The sequence below is a fragment of the Lissotriton helveticus genome, chromosome 10 (genome assembly GCF_964261635.1).
Source record: "Lissotriton helveticus chromosome 10, aLisHel1.1, whole genome shotgun sequence".
Taxonomy (NCBI): domain Eukaryota; kingdom Metazoa; phylum Chordata; class Amphibia; order Caudata; family Salamandridae; genus Lissotriton; species Lissotriton helveticus.
The window spans coordinates 63,266,113-63,283,866 of NC_136071.1; the positions used below are offsets into that span (position 1 = coordinate 63,266,113).

General features: G+C 42.1%; 1 protein-coding gene across 1 annotated transcript in view; it reads left to right on the forward strand.

The window, feature by feature from the left end:
- The window catches only part of LOC144783908 (extracellular calcium-sensing receptor-like), a 119,255-nt gene that overhangs the window by 58,290 nt on the left and 43,211 nt on the right, over positions 1-17,754 (forward strand). The window contains exon 7 of the mRNA XM_078662648.1: positions 17,281-17,404. Within this exon, the coding sequence (XP_078518774.1) occupies positions 17,281-17,404 (124 nt within the window). The remainder of the gene's footprint in view (positions 1-17,280; positions 17,405-17,754) is intronic.

A 17,754-nucleotide genomic window follows, 5' to 3' on the forward strand; every position in this document is an offset into this window, starting at 1 on the left:
TCCAGACTTCAAGGGGTATTTTGGACCATGGTCTGTCCCGTCCTCTAGGAGTTTGCAATTGGCCAGTGATTTTGCTAATTTGCCACATAAACGGGATGAGGAAGTGATCAGACCAAGGGAGAGGGAGTGCAGGGCGAGCTTCAATTTTTATGAGATTGGCAAATAAGGGATCCAGAAGGTGACCCTTAGTGTGGGTTGCCTCTGAGTTGATCAGATGAAGGTCGAGTACTTTTAATTCTGAGATAAGGTCCCCAGCAGTTTTATTAGTACTGTCCTCAAGATGTAGGTTTAGATCGCCAAGCAGGATAAAATTGGGGGTCAAAGTACAAGAAGAAGTGGTGGTGTCCAGTAATGATCTTACAAAGTTACCTGTGGCCCCCGGCGGGCGGTAAATCAGAAGACCTGACAGGGATTTATTAGGGGTTAGTTGAAGTGAGAAGTGGGCACTTTCGCAGTCCTCAATCCCTCCTTCTTGTAGCCTACAAGTGATGGAATTCCTGTAAATAATCGCTAGTCCGCCTCCTATGCCTTTTATTCTATTTTGATGGTGTATGAGGTAATCCTTTGGTAACATACTCACAATATCAGCATCTGAATGAGGCGTTAGCCAGGTTTCCGTGAGGAAAAGAATATCTAATTGTAGGTCCAGAATAAGCGTTTTTATCTCTAACGCATGCTTGACAGCTGATCTACAGTTCAATAATGCCAGACTGAAGCTGTTGGTTGTCTGGTTGGAGGATATCCCGGGAGCATCGTTGTGGAAGGTAATTGAAGGGATCGGGGTTGGGAGTGAATTTGCCGCGCAAAATTGTAACAAGTAGTCCCTTGTATGTCTAATACGATGCTCATGCAAAACGGGCATGGTGGGTGGCCCTGTGCCCGGCCTGGCCCGGACGGGCACAGACGGGCGTGCCTTTGGCGCGCCGCCGGCGCGCCCGCTGCGCCCGCCCGCTGCGCGGACGTGCAAGTCGGTTATTTTTATACATGGTGGGGGGAGAGGGAGGAGGGCGGGAGGGGCGGTCAACTGGACCGTCGACCTTCCCTACCCAAGATGGCGGGTCCGTTCGGTGATGCGGTTACCAGCGCCTGTCCCGAAGATGCTGCCTGGCGAAGCAATCTCGCTGCAGGTAAGGCAAGTCCGAGTCTAAAACAGCAACTGTTAAAATATATACAATATTTTAAAATTAACTCGGCTCCAACTAGCGTGTGCTCTAGCACGACTGCCCAGACGAGTCTGTGCTCCAAATGGTGTTCCGATCAGGTATTATTTAAATAATTACACAGAGTGCGCAAGAGAGCGCAAAGGGCCCCGGCTTCCGCCTCAGGGTAAAGATTTTATTAAAGTTCAGCAAAAGTCACTAAGGGGAAAGGGACCGCCCTTAAGTATCCAGGGAGGGCGGGAGGGGCGGTCAACTGGACCGTCGACCTTCCCTATCTTTAACCTTAACAACATTGTTTTTTTTCCACCAACTTTTGTTGTCTAACTGAACAGAGGATTTAGTGACTCTGAGAACTTGAATAGGTTAGGTAAACTTTGATTGACCTTTGGGGATTTTATGTGGTTTTTTAATGAGAACCCAATCATTAACTTTGATGTCAGGACAGAATGAACCAGAAGAACTATCATAAGATTTTTTCTGTGCAGTTTGTTTATTAGCAATTCTATTTTTGATAGCTTGAGTATCTATTTGAGTGTTTCTGTCGTTAACTAATTTAGAACCGGACATTAAATTAGAAAACCATTTTCTTACGAGCTTAGTTCTTGCTTCTCTACCTCTAAGAGCTTTAAATGGCGATACTCCGGTGGTTGAGTGAGGTGTTGTTACGTAAGCCCTAAGTTTCTCTTGCATGAAATTCCCAACATCAACATTCATTGCTAATGCCGTTTGGACTCCTTCTTTGATGAATCTATTTGCCCTTTCGACAAGTCCATTAGAAGAGGGACTAAATAGAGCAACTTGGCCGTGTTTAATTTCATGAATTTTCATTAAATCAGAAACTGATTCAGATAGGAAATGTTGTCCATTGTCAGAAATAATACAATTTGGAGTACCTTCAATATTGAACAACCTTTGGAGAAATAAAATAACCGTGGATGAATTAGCAGCTTGTACAAATGCATAATAAATCCATTTGGAGTAATAGTCAATGGTCACCAAACAGTATCTTTTTTATCTGGAGGTAGGAGGACCAATGGCCCAGAAAAATCTAATGCAATTTTTTCCCAAGGAGAATCCGGGAATGGGACAGGCAAAAGAGGTTTCTTGTGAGTTTTCCAGTGTTTATCCGAGACAACACAACTCGGACATTTATCGATGAAAGTGGCAACCTGTTTATCAATCCCTGGCCACCAGTAAATGTCTTTAATTTTTTTACAGGTTGCAGAGATACCTAAATGACCTTCACATCCTATGTTAATGATTTTCTCTCTAAGAGAAGTGGGAGGTATGAACAAACCATTCCTGATGCAAATACCATTTCCAAAAGATAATTGTTCGCTAACTTGGGCAAAGTGTCTAATTTTGTTACTTGAATGTCTAGTATTCGGCCTTTTGCTCTTGATAAACTTCTCTACCTGTTTGAGAGTTCCATCTGCTTCCATAGCTGATAACCATTCTTCCTGTGAGATGGTACCTTGAGACTTAGAAATTACATCAATAATACCAACTACACAATCATTATTAAAATCAGTTTCACCTTCACTGCAATCAGGTAATGGAATGCGAGAAAGGCAATCTGCTCTAATGTTCTTTCCTCCTTGAATGTATTTGACACTTAGATTATATTCTTGTAATTTTGACAAAAGTCTTATTAGTCTTGCTGAAGACTTACCTAAACCTTTGCCAGAGAGTAAAGATACCAAAGGTTTATGGTCAGGGAATATATCACACTGATTACCCCAAATGTACGTCTTGAACTTCTGGACAGCCCAAACGATAGCCAAAGACTCCCATTTAATTGTACTGTAATTGCGTTCAGTAGGAGTAAGAGTACGGGATGCGAAGGCGATGGTATTTTCTTTGTTATCGACCCCTTGACCAAATACCACTCCTAGGCCTTGCTGACTAGCATCCACAGAAACAAAAGACTTGGCATTAGAAATAAAAGGTTGTAATGCAGGAGCAGTTATGACAAGTGACTTAACATTCTTAAATGCATTATCTAGGATCTCATTCCAATCAAATTTAACGCCTTTCTTAAGTAAACTTCTCATTAGTTGAACAAGTTGTGCATATCCAGGTAAAATCTGGCATAATATCCACAAAGTCCTAAGAAGGACCTTAGTGAATCTTTGTCATTATGATGTGGCGCATTTTGGATGGCTTCTATGTTTGAAAATGTTGGTTTGATACCTTTGTTGGAAATGGCGTGACCTAAATATTCAATTTAATTGACAAGCAGTTTACATTTATTAGCTCTGACTGTCATACCTTTATCTTGCAGTGTTTTGAGGACTTTATTGAGTATCGATAAGTGTTCTTTTTCCGTCTCAGTGTGGATTAAAATATCGTCCTGAAAGGCTTTTACTTGAGTGAGATCACTGAAAAAACTGTCCATTAGCTTTTGGAATACGCTCGTGGCAAATGCGACGCCAAAAGGAAGTTTCAGGTATTTAAACGCACCAAATGGTATTACAAAAGCAGTAAGCACTTGGCAATCAGGGGAAAGTGGGATCTGATGATAGGTTGAGTGGAAATCTATTGTTGAAAAAAATTTTGACTTTCCAATATTAGCTAACATTTCTTGTATAAGGGGTAAAGAGTGACAATAAACCAAGATATTTTGATTCAAAGATCTCAAATCAACACAAAGTCTTAGATCCCTTTTACTTTTCTTCTATAAAACCACCGGAGAAATCCATTGTGATGAATCAACAGGAGCAATAATGCCTTGAGACTGAAGATCACTAAGTAATGCTGTTAAACCATCTCTAATACTAAGTGGTACTGGTCTAACTTTGTGTACAACTGGAACAGCATCATGCTTCAAAATGATTTTATGTTCATATCCCTTAACCATGCCAATCCTGTCTTTGGAAACATTGGGATAACACTTAGTTAAATTCTCAACTATGTCACCAGGACCAGGTTGATCAATGGATAAAACTGAAAGAGGTAGATCACCTAAAATGATTGGTGAATCTTGTCCAGGCCTCTAAAATGATGCCTAGTTTTGCAAGGTCTTTCCAACCAATGATGTCTGAACCTTTGATGGCAACATATATCTTTGTTGTAATGGATCTTCCTAAACACTCTAAAATATCCCAGAAAAACCCAATGAGATCAATGTCTTGCTCTCCGAAAGCTTTAGAGTTTATGTCAGGAGCAAGTAACTTGAATGTGGAAGGCCAAAATCTGTAAAATATGATATCAGCTGAAATAGTTATGGGAGCTCCTGAGTCAGCCATTGCCAAAATGGTTATACCATTAATGGAAATGGCAGTTAAGGGCCCTTTAATAGGTTTGTCCTCACAATCAGGAATTTCCACTGTGACAATTAAATTATAGAGTTTAGAGGCACAATCTTGAGTATCATCAATATCAAGAGTAACGCTAGATATGTTCACTCTGTTGGTTGATGAGAAATTAGCAACACTTCTGCATAGGCCCTGAAAATGTCAGAATTTCAAAAATTTCGTACATGTTTTCCTAAAGCAGGGCAGTTAGGATTGTTACCTATGTGGAACTTAGATCCGCATCTGAAACAGAATGATTCAGTTCTCTGTGATGGATTTCTATATGTTCTCTTGTTAAATGTTTGTTTATTGTTAACAGTGTTGGGAATTGGCTTAGTATTTAAGCCGCAAATGGGATTTTCATCTGAAATTGAATTCACATTAGTGGAACCAGAGGATTGGTTAGAAGTATCAGGAGTTTTGACAATACGAGTAGAAAGAATTTTGGAAGTGACTATAGATCTTTCTATACATTTGGCAATATCTATAGTTTTAGCTAAGGTAGGGTTAATGAAAGTAAGAAGATGCTCTTGTATCTTCTTTGAGTGACACCAAAGGACAAATTGATCTCTTATGTATATGTCTACATTAGTACCAAAATCAAATTTTTCAGCCAAAACTCTGAGTGGCGCTATGTCATCTTCTACAGATTCGTCAGGGGATTATTTGCACATAGCAAAATTAAAGCGTTCTAATAAGACACTTGTTGGATCAGAGTATTGTTTGCCCATGCGTAATTTGGCCTCAATGTAGACATTCCATGTAGCATTTTCTTCTAAGGGAGGTGGATAATGTGGTAGGTTTTCAAAAACTCTGCGACCAGCTGTGCCGAGATGATTTAATAGTAGTGGCATTTTCCTTGAGAGTGTATATCCATCCGCATCAATGGCTGTGAGATAATTCTCAAAATCTCTCAACCATTCCGACCATTTCAATTCAGGTTTTCCAGGTTTTTGTAGGAAAGGGGAGGGTTGAATGACTCCTTGACATGAAGCCATGAAGGAAAATAGAAGAAATAAACTTATCCAAAATATGATGCATAAGTTTCCCAAGAAATAATTTTGAAATTCCAAAAATGCTGCACTGTGAAATATTTAAAAAAAAAAACATTGAACTGTATTGCCTAAGACTTAAAATAGACACACGGTGTAATAATAAAATGGTATGGTGAATATAACAATGCAAAATTGTTCATAAATCTAGACTTGTAAAGAGAAATAGTTTAAAATATTTAGTTATAACCAGAATACTCAATAAGACTCTTCGAGAGTAAATAATCTTGGTAAATACAGTGGTTTGCAACACAAATGAATGATTAAAAATGAAAAGATGTGGAATCACCGAAAAGTGAATCGCACTGGATGCCAAAAATAAATGTCAAAGGTGTGTGAATCACCGAAATTATGACAGAGACACAAACCAATGTTCGCACTCTGACAGGAGGGTGTGCGAATCACCGATGTAGAATCATAATATAAACTGATCTCGGAGATAACTCACGGTTCCGAAGAGAAGTGTTAGGCGGAAGCGCTAACAGTTCTGATGAAGTCCTTGAAGTAAAAGTAGAAGATCCTCGTCGAAGAGTTCTCCGATGAAATGACGTTGAAGAGATTTCCGATGTGGTGTAGGTTGCAAGATCCGATCGGAACCCAATCCAAAATGGTCGCTGTCAACGCGTGATGTCACAACGTCTTCCCAGCATGACTTGGACTTCTGGTGATGACGCAGATCATGTAGCAGAAGGAGAAGATCGGTAGGATTCTAGAGCGATGGAATGATACCACGAGGCAGGTAGGCGATTTTTTTAAAACTTCTGCGACGGTTAACTGCCTTTGAAGCAGGACATCTTTAAGCAAAAGAACGTAGTAAGAATATAATTCAATAAATTGTGTGACCGACCTTGTCTCCAGTAAATTGCAGTCCATGAGAGAGATCTTAAAGTTCGTAGATGACAAAAAAAGTCAGTCCGTTGGGCTCCTCATGGAGAAAATTGAAATAGCCAGCAAAAAAAATCTGTTCAATACCCCACTCCTGTTACCAAATGTGTGGTATGGGGTTAAAATGATGAATGCAGCAGTCTTGAAAGTAGTAAAAGCTCTTAAGATTTATTAAGATAAATCTAGATAAAGGAGACCACAAGAAGACCTGTAATAGGATAGCTGGTCAGGAGAGATCTGACCACGGAAAGGATCTAAATGACATAACGATATTCTAACCATGAGACTCTAAAGATTAATGGTACATTACTCAAGAAATACTTATAGCATAGCATATTACACTGGGGTCAGTGGCATAGCCATCAGAGCGATGATCACTTCAATGTGCAACATACCCTTCTTTTTTAGCATATACATGCTTGTGCTGTGGTTATCTCAGCCACCTCTTAAACTAGTAGTTCCCAAGTTCAACGTCCATTAACCTCACTCTAGCTACTATTTTGCATTAGTGTTGTTGATCACTAAAGTAGATAAAAACCACACTTCATGAATGTAAACAACAATCTCTGTAAGCAGCCAAAAATGTTTACACTTCTGTTGTTCTATTGATAATAACATGAGCCACTATTATTACGAATACTAACTCTCTACTTGATGATTTTTTAATATACTGAGCAGCATACGTTTATGCATGACATTATAATTTATTTATTTTTAGAAAACTCATAACATTCATTAATTTTTTGCAAATTTTAATCTCTGAACAATGAAAGTAATATTGCAAAATGGCAGTCATGTTTATCACGTATGCAGAAAATTAACCACGTACACGAAGGACTAACACTTTGCATGAACTAGGAAGAGGGTGCAAGTCATGCAAATAGTGGTGGGCTGAACTCCACAAATTCTCATGAAGTTTTTATGCAACTCTATGGAATTCGACAGAGTACAGCTCCGCCGTGTTCCTCCCACCCCTAGTTATGAGTGCTCCTGTAGTACCTTGTGTAGTTACAGTCATGGCTTATGCAGTGGTTCCTGCTGTTGTGGCTGTTCTCGTGTCTGCCATGCTAGAAGCTGTGGTCTTTGCTGTTGTAACAACTGTAGCTGCTGGTGGTGTCCATGCCCTTGTGGCAGCTTTTGTCACTGTTGTGGTCCCTGCTGTGATTACAAATATTTCTCCAGCTTTTGTTGGTACTATTTAAGTGGCTGCAGATGCAGCCTTTTTGACCATTATTGCGGCACCTCTTGAAGATGTTGTGAAATTTACTATAGGTGAAGCCAGGGCTTTAAGTGGGATGAAATAACTGGGGGGTCTCCGAAAGGGGCGTGGCCAATGTAATGATGGGCGTGGCTTAAAACACATGAACTACAAATCTGTGCTTATCATAGTGTGCCACCCGACGTGTATTTTGCTGTTTCTGTCACTGGATCCAGTTATGCTAAAACAAGTAGCATTATACCTACAACAAGTCGGGGCTATGCGCTTGACACCACAACAAAGTTGCTGTTCCTGAGTTTCAAAAAGCATGGAAAACCCAGAGAGAAAATTACTCTCTTTAAAGGATTTCTCTTCCCCCTACAACGCTCACCTGGCATAACTTCAGGCAGTTACTTCTCCACAAGTGAGAAGTGAGCAGTGCAAGCACACACACATTGATGTGCCTGCTGCCACTGCAGTCTCCAAAAAAACAGACCGCCTCTGCTGGGGCACAAAACAGAGCCCAATGGAGACCCGTTTCAAGGCCCCCTTTAAAAAAACTGCAGCTGCTCAGACCCGGTGAGATCCAGCCCACTTAAAGCCCTGGGTGAAGCTATTGTTGCTGCTGTTGTTACTGCTATGGTTGTAGCATCAGTTGCGGCTCCGGTTCGTGATGTTGTTACTGCTATGGTCACTGCTTAGGTCTCTGTCACAGTGCTTGCTTAAGTCACTCTTGTGAACCTGTGGTCACTCCACCTATGATCACTGCTGTGGTCTCTTCGGAGCTTGTATCGGCTGTTTCTGTTTTAGTGTGGTTTTGTAGTTCCTGTGGTTGAAGTTGTTAGTGCAGTAGCGCCTGCTCTAGTGACAGCTTTAATTCCTAATAAGAGGTATTGATGTTGTCCATGTTGTGAACTCAGCTATTGTTGTTGAACCTGCCATACTGGCAGTTCTGATTGCTTTTGTGGTCACTGTTCTTCGATCAATAGAAACTTTCTTGAGAGCTATTGTAGCTACTGAAGTCACGTATGTAGGAAAAGATATGGTTTATGCTATAGTCCCTGGTGTGAATGTTAATTGATGCCACACAGAGCTCTGGGGACAGCATTTCTGGCAGATAAGCTCCATATTGTATTTGCACAGAAACACAAATGTTTTAGTCCCCTCACCAACACAGAAAAAGGTCTAATTATGATAGGCCTAAATAATTCCTATGAGTGTGGGAATTCCTGTTACTGCAAACTAAAAATGTTGTAGTTAGCACCACCCCCCTGCAAATTTCCCCTGGTAAACTCTGGGACCAGGGGAAAAATCCTGGTAATGAATGAGGCCTGCAGATATTGCTATGGTAAGCACTAAAATCCCTATATTTTGTCTGTCAATTCAACACTGAAAGGCCCTAGTTGTGTTTCCAGTTTTTACTACCTCATGAATTCTACCAACCAGCTAAAGCTGTCTCTGCCAGACTTAAAAATGAAGTGATATTGCTAGCCACAAAAATCATAATCAATGGGAATGTAAAGTCTGGAAAAAAGACTTGCTGCAACACTATTAGAAAAAGGAAAAAGCCTTTAACGATTGTTTGTGTGCAGGCAGGTGTCATTTCCTACACAAAAACAATCCTGCTTGCAATACAGGCACCCTTGCACCATGGTGCAATGGTGCATACACATGGCAGCATATGGTGTGCCAGCACAGTGAAAGATTTAGTAGATAGGTTACATTTCTGTCCTCTCCATTTCACGTAGCACAGCAAGTTGTCCTCCTGCCTTTTGTAGCGCCAAATGTTAGTAAATCTGGCCCTTAGTCTTTAATATGGAAGTGAAAATCCTTCAGCACAGCAACTTTGAAATCTTTATCTAAAGAACTCTCTGAATCGCATGGCCATTGACAAGGTCCAATTAAAGCTGTAGGTTTTGGCAAGAAAGGGTGGGGAATTTCCAATTGTGTGCTTGCCAAAGTCCTCTCATGGCTGGATACTTTTCAAGCCTTCAATCTGTCAGGAACTTTCCTTTTGGCCTTTTATGGAGCTCTCTAGTGGGACCCGCCAGCTTGCTTTAGCATGCAAGTTGCTTCTTAGCTGTATTCCACCAAATATATGCCGAACGCCGGCCCAGAATTCATCTCTAGGTACAAAAAGTTTGGTGGACATCCTTCATGGATTTTAATAGATGTCCACCAACTTTTACATTTTTCTTTCTGAACCAAAGAGCAAAAGTAAAAAATTAATGATGCTGACACCATAGGTGTGGGTTCAATACACCGCCAACCCTAAATGGGGCAGGCGGTTGTTAGACCTGGCATCATTGGTGTATGTCTCCCTTCCTCTCTCCTCTTCCTTTGTTATATGTTGTCTGGATTTAGATGCTCTGGGCGTCGTGCCACTGCTAAGCAGTGCTACAGCGAGAATGTTCCCTGTGTAAGGATGACTGTATGAATTAGGATAACCATAATGCCTAGATCTGTGTAGCATCCTCTAATAGCAAGTTACCCTCCATATCACGAATACTACTGTGAAACGATCCGTTGTCATAGGCCAGAATGGGCAGGATGAGGATTACCATCTATAATCCTATCTGCCTCCAGGAACCTGATAGGAACTTCGAGTTTGATATGTTTATGCTCAGGACCTCAAGATACACCTTTTAGTAAGGACCCTTTATAGATCACATGTTTGGGAATGCCTCGTCTGAAAACGCGGTAGATTCTTGCCTAAGCTTTACTGTAGGCTTCGCTAGTATGTATATTGGCCATCTGGTTTAGGAGCAGCAGGGTCAGACCTGGTTGGAGAGAGAGATCGGTATTCAGAGCATGGGGAGGGGTGACTCTTTAATCTAAGCAAGACTGTGCCTGGCAAGGTGAATGATGGCTCCACCACCCACGGGGCATCTGATAGCAGACCCCCTCATTCTGAAAGGGCAGGATGTCGCCTCGTAAACCAAGTGCTCCCTGACCCCACCAAACTGGTTCTGACTGGACTGAGTGATTTGTGACTTTAGAGAACAAAGACTTTTTAGGTATAAAACGCTGTGGTGGAACTTTGTTCAAGTGTGTTCCTTCTGGATGTCAAGATGAAACTCTGTCCGAGTGAACAGTGGAAAGGACTTTGAAAACTTTCACCAAGCTTGCTGAAGAAACTACCCGAGGGTCTGAATCGAGTGCGCCTCCTGCTGAAGTCTTAGGGACATTAGACTTCACTCCGTCAGCCGTGTTTTCGAGGGATTCTGCTTGGAGGTGAGGCCTCCGTCGAGTAACCCGGAGCCTCTGGTTCTACTGTGAGTAATGTTGACTTTGGACCTTTGCAACTTCACTGAATGTGTGTGGGCCGCTGCAGCTAAGAGAAAGCTGCTGCCGCTGTGAGCCCGCCTGAATTTGAACTTTTACAACTTCGCTGAATCTGTGTGGGCCGCTGCAGCTAAGAGAGAGCTGCCACCGCTGAGAGCCCGCCTGAATTTGAACCTTTGCAATTTCGCTGAATCTGTGTAGGCCACTGCAGCTGAGATAGAGCTGCCGCCGCTGAGAGCCCACCTGAATTTGGACCTTCGAAACTGTCGCTGAATCTGTGTGAGCAACTGCAGCTAAGAGAGAGCTGCTGCCGCTGAGAGCCCGCCTGAATTTGAACCTTCGGAACCGTCGCTGAATCTGTGTGGGCCACCGCAACTAAGAGAGAGCTGCCGCTGCTGAGTGCCTGCACCTTTGCCAACTTTTGCATCACCCTTCGTCCTGTGGGCCACCATAGCTAAGAGAGAGCTGCTGCTGCTGAGCGCCCGCACTTTTGCCAACTTGGTATTATCGTGATCTGTCCTGTGGGCCGCCGCGGCTAAGAAGGAGTTGCTACCGCCGAGTGCCCACACTTCTGCCAACTTTGCATCATTGTGATTTGCCTGAGCTGGTGCCGCTGAGTGCCCGCACCCTTGCTAACTTTGCCTCATCGTGATTTGTCCTGTGGACCGTTGCAGCTAAGAGAGAGCTGCTGCCAATGAGTGTCTGCAGCTTGTTCCCCATTGTCGAGGATTACCACGGAGCTGCAAGACGAGAGTCATTGCCACCACCAGTCCGGTCCGCCGCAGTCGCATGCTGCTGCCACTGAGAGCCCACCTGTCCCTGAGTGCCCGAACCATTGTGGGTGCACGCTGCGGGCCCCTGCAGCCAAGACTTGTGGTCGCTGGGAGTCCGCCTGTCACCGTCTTCGCTTCTTCGAGAAGCTGCGTTCTGTGCCCCCTTTCCCCGGCAGGTACCTGGAGCACAACGGGTCGCATTAACCCCGGCCTTGAGTTCAGTCATTGTCATGTTCTGGGAAATACGTTATTGTCTTTTTGAGTCCCTACTGGTTTATGTGCATTGTAGCTTGTTGAATCGCTTTGAGAGTTTGGAGTTAAACTTTGGATAAAGATATGATTTTTCTATACCTACTTGAGTTGTGTCCTTTTGTGGTGTCATTACTGCCTTATTGTGCATGGTCATAATTGCTTCACACACTGTCCCTGAGATAGGCCTAACTGTTTGTGCTACGTTACCACAGGGTTGAGCAGGGGATATCAAAGGGGGTAGCCCACTTGCCCCCACTTAGGAAATAGGGTCCCTATTTGGACATTGGCGCCAGCCATTGCCAACTAGAGACTACCATTTCTAACAGCGGTGTACTGCCTTTCCTCTGATGGCCTCTAATCAATCAGGGGAAACTATCTACTAATGGCGACAAGAAGCTTGTGGTCTGCCCCATTTCTAATTGCGGCAAGCAAATTAAGAGTTTAGTGGATAGATACTCTCTGCCAACACCTAAATCAGGCCCTTACTCCTCTCACCTTGATCAAATAGTGCAATTTGATATTGTGGAGTCTGTATTTGTGAAGGTTGATACTAAAATTGTACTATATGTGACAGACCACCTTATGTGAACCATATCCATCCTCTCTGCTCTTGACATATGCTCTCATTAAAAGACCACCACTATAGTAATAGAGAATACCTGATACCACAAGGTACAATCATTGTACAGTGCAGCATCTACAGACTATGACAAGTTTAACAAGGACCAGTGGGAAATAACTGAGGAGAATATGTACAAGCCCCTGAAGCCACCACAACATCACCTATAGTGGCGTGATGGTGATAGGGGTTGCGCCTTATGTACAAACAGTGTTAAGCCCCTGAATGTGGCTTAACGCTGCCTTGTACATAATCCTCCTTTTCATGCTATGGTTAGCTTGAAAGGAGTGGGGAGTGGGTTTTGCGGTGGGAGTTCCACTGCAACACTCGTTCATTTTGACGCTGCCCCCTATGTACAAGGGTGGCGTACATAAGAGGCAGCGCCAAAATTAAGACCAGGTAATAACTGGTCTTTAGATGGCGAAATGAGGCGAAATGCATTATTTCTCCTTGTTTTTGCTTTTTCCATGTGTGCTGTCCTGTGCAGCACACATGGAAAAAGTAAAATGCCATTGTTTTTTATCTAGAGGAAGGTGTCCCTTCCTTACATAAAAAAACTTTAAAAAGAAATTCCATTTTGTCACTTTCATGTGTGCTGCATGAAGCAGCACGCTTGAAAGTGACAGAATGGCATTTCTAGGATTGTTTAAGTGCAGGAAGCGACACTTTCCTACACACATAAACAATCCTCCCCTGCACGCAGACACCCTTGCACTCTGGTGCTAGGGTGCCTGCGTTGGTGCTAAGTTGCTAAACTGAGCGTCAGCGCTGCATCACATTCTTGTAAATATGGCGCAGCCTTGAGTTTCAGAAGTGGATGAGAGACTCGTTGAGCCAGGAAGGCTAACGCCTCTCTCATCCACTTCCTTGTACATATGCCCCTGAGTTTTAACTGGGAATATTTAGTCAGTATTTTTCTGGTGCAAAGTGCACAGGAAAACGTAGGGATTAAATAGTTCACACATGTCTTGTGATCCTGATTGGGCTGATAACTCTACTTGCCAGCAGAATCCTAATTTTCAAAATTGTTGTAATGAGAGCTCCCATCTTTGGGTGCTATGTTGAGATTGCAGACACTCAGTCAACATCTGATCTCTTGGTTCAGTTTGACAAAACCCTTAACCCTAAGCCTTAGAGATCTTTGATTTCCAAGAATTAATAGCATTATGCAAATGCTTCAATCAAACAAGATATCAGTCAATCAGCCATTTTATACCTCTACCCATCCCTCGTGGTCCTAGGACTTAGGGCCAGATGTAGGAAGCCTCATACCGGTCGGTAACGGCCGAAATTACCAAATTTCGGCCGTTACTGACCGGTATTAGGCTATTGCGATGTAGGTGGCTACATTTCAGATTCGTAAATTTACCGAATCGGTAATTTAAGGAATCGGTAAATTACCGAATTCTTAAATACTGATTTGGTAAATTACTGAATCCTTAATGTAGGAAGCACTCAAGTGAGTGCTTTTCACTTGTAAGGATTCGTTATTTACCACCAACTACAAGTTGGTGGTAAATATCGAAAACCTGTGAAAAAGCAAATTTGTGCTTTTGCAACAGTGCCATGCGGCAGACATACATGCCCTTAGGGCATGTATGTGTGCCACATGTGTACCCATGCACTATTCAGGGGTGCAACAGGGTGTCAATGTGACACCCTGCCACCCGTGTAAGTCTTCCCCTAATACAGATTCGGTATTTACCGAATCGGTAATTCCCATTCATTCCTATGGGCCTCCAGGCAAAAATTACCGAATCTATACCTACATACTATTTACCGATTCAAAAATGCTGAATCGGTAAAATACTGTTTACCTACATTTGGCCCTTAATTTCTTGTTGGTGTATTGGTACAAGCATTAGTACCTTCACAACAAGAGGTGTGAAGATACTAGTCCATGTCTCTTGATACGAACATCGCAATAATGATATGCCCCTTTGAAAGTTGTTTATGATTGTGAGAAACCAAGGCTTTATGCAGTGTACCCCCACATTTTGCCCCCATTTTGACTACTAGATGCTGTTTTTCTGACTCTGATGCTGCCTCAGGCTCTGCTACCCAGGCCCAGGGCTTGTGCTCTGTGTAAAAGGTACATGGTAATTAGGTATAATTACAATTGTACTAGTATATGGTAGGGCCTTTCGGTTTAGAGGCCCAGGAGATTTAATGCGCCTAAGTGTGCACTGTTGTGTTGCCTGCTGCCATTTTAAAGGTCAGCCCTGCTTTGCAGATTGCTTTTAATGAAATATTATTTGCAAACTTGACTTTGGAATTAAAGGTACTTTCAAAGTCTTAAACTACCTCATTTTTACATATACTTCACCCCTACGTTCTCACCCTAGGTGCCCCATTAGTAGGGTTCTTTGTAACTATGAGCAGGGACATTATAAAAGATGGCTTATAAGCCCTGGTGATGGACAAACTGGCAATTTCATGCCCCCCATTGTAGTGCATTGGATTTATAGGCTAACATGGGAAGGTTTTTAAACTTTATTAAAGTCTAACTATTGACAGGAGTGAGCAAAAGTGATACTTCAAAGTGCCAAAATTATAGTTATAATAAATCCAACCTTAGCAGGTTCTTGGATTCATTCTAACTATGACAGGAAACAAGTAATGGAACTTGCTTTTCTGTTCTGCCACAAGCCTTCTAGCAGACTCTCCTGAGTGGCCAGCATTTGGCAGGCTGGAACAAACTGCTCTGATGAGGTGTGAAGTGGTCTGCATTGAGTCAAATGAGACATCTGGTGGGAGGAGAACTGTAGCTGCAGAGCAAAAGTGGTGGAGGAAGGGGGCTGGGTAGCCTAATATCTTCAAAGATGGAAAGACCCTTAGGACCAACCCAGGGCTTAACCCCACTTCCTGCACCCTCAGCCAGATGGGGCCCTAGTAATTGAATTAGCACAGGGGCTGTAAGGGGAGTGTTAGGGGAATGTTGGCCACGCCTGTAGGTTGGGTTAGCCAGACCTTAATCTCCATTTTGGATTTTGACAAAAAGTGCTTTCTGGGATAAACATATGTCACACTTAGGAGGAACCTGAGGGTGGCACACTGTAGTCCATTGGGTTGGGGTGCCACCCTGCTTGTCACCCCAGAAGCATCGATAAATGTAGGAAAGTTGCCCAGAAACTCAGATCCCTGCCTTTATACTACAAGAAGAAAAAGGACTGTCATCCTGGACCCTTTGACTGCACAAGAGTACTGCATCCATAAGGACTGCACCTGCTGCACACTTTTGTCTTCAGACCTAAAAGGACTTTACCTTGCTGTGAAAGTTGAAGGAGTGGTCTTCCTGGGGGCAACAGGTTAAAAGAGCTCCACCAGCATCATCTCTACCAAGAAGAACCCAGCTCATCAACTTCAACTGGACTTTTAAGGTTTTGGCCAGGTGCACTGTGGGGATTGTAGTCCCAATGTCCCAAGGAGCAGCTCAGAAATTCTGGAACCTTGGATTGCTATTGTGGACACTTTAAAAGCCCAAAAGGACCTTCTGGAAGAAGCATCAGTTTGAGATAATTTGGAGAATTTTGGCAAATTTACGGCGACGTTGAACCACGACCTGGCCTGAAATCCAGGTTTGTCCCGCTGAAGCACAGGAGTTTTTCATCATCAATGAGACTTCCAGGAGTTCACTGAGATTGTTTATTATCAAGGATTCTTTTTGGGATAAGATTATTATATAATCCTAATTTGCAACAACCAGCCTCCTTTATAGTCAGGAAGGTATGAATAGTTTTAAATGCTGGTTTCGCTATTCAGTTTAATATATGTTTTAGGAGCAGCAGACAGCCATATATAATGCCTGATTAGTATCGGATCATGTTGAGGTTTACTTCAAACATCATATGTTGATAAAAAGCTTATTATAGATTTAATCACAAAATACTAATTCATGTTTTCTCGAAATGACATTTACATTTGTGGTGTATATTTGCAAGGCATTGTATTTCTGATGCACCTTTTTGCTTCCTTATTATACTTACTTGGCATAAGAGCCCAATGATGCAGGTGTTTACTACAAAATGCATTGGTTCATTTTAGATGGAAATTGAATAGATGTTTAAAAATAATTATTGAAAAAAGAAATGGAATTGGATACAAGAGTAATAAATTCCAAAAACTGAAATGTGAAGAATAAACTTTTGCTATTATTAAACCTTAAAGCTGTGCAGTAGACGTCACAGATCTACATTGATTACGTTCGACACTAATTAGTACTTGTGCTGCTGTGACTCTGATGCTGAGTTTTTGATGAACTTTAAGGGTGCATTTGTACCCATGCCCTGGATCTCCTAGCAAAATCTCAGAAAGTATCCCGAGGCAAATTCATCAATCAATTTGAGATGTACCTTATAAGCACTGGAAACTCATATGTTTAGCATTTTATTTCCTGATTACTTCACCTTAAAGTGATATTCCCTTCACTCTTTGCACAAAGATGGAGCAGGTCATACTCAAGCAATGCTCATGGAATTTTCATGTGAGAGAATTCATCAGAAGTTAGTAGATGAACACTTGTGATGTGCTCCTTTGTTTTAGGAATAGTGCAGAAAAATACTGATGTACTCTGGTCAAAATTATAGTTGCACTTATGATCCTAAAATTGCAATAGGCTTTAAACAATTGGCATAGGTTCTTTTAAAATTGCTACAGGTTTTCATCTGTGTTGTACTTAAGTTGAGATGTTCAATTGTGGTCTAAAGTACTGACATAACACAATTATAGTGTATCAACTTCAACATTTGTCATCATTCCAGGCCCCTGTGTCAGTCTGCAGTGAGAGTTGTGCACCAGGATACCGAAAGTCTAAAATTAAAGGGCGTCCTAAGTGCTGTTTCATCTGTGTGTCCTGTCCTGATGGGAGCATCGCCAACCAAACAGGTAGGTTCAACAAGACATAAAAATATCACACCCTACAATTGCTGTTTAGTGTGTCTGAAAAGAAAGAGGTATTCATTTTCACAATTCAGGAATTAAATGAGTAGGACCTAAAGAAAAAAAGGGCTACACCATAGTCTGATAGTAGTTATTCAACAATATTAAACTAGCAGGTAAAGAGTGAAAATTCTAAAGTAAAGTTTCAAGTGACCCACAGGGATTGCAAGCTAATCCCGCATGGTTCTCCTTGGAAAGACAAAGGCCCTGATTACACTTAGGGCTAAACAGGACTGGCTATTGATCACACCTTATTAACACACTTTGAGGCACTTAACGGCTGTAGTAAATACTTC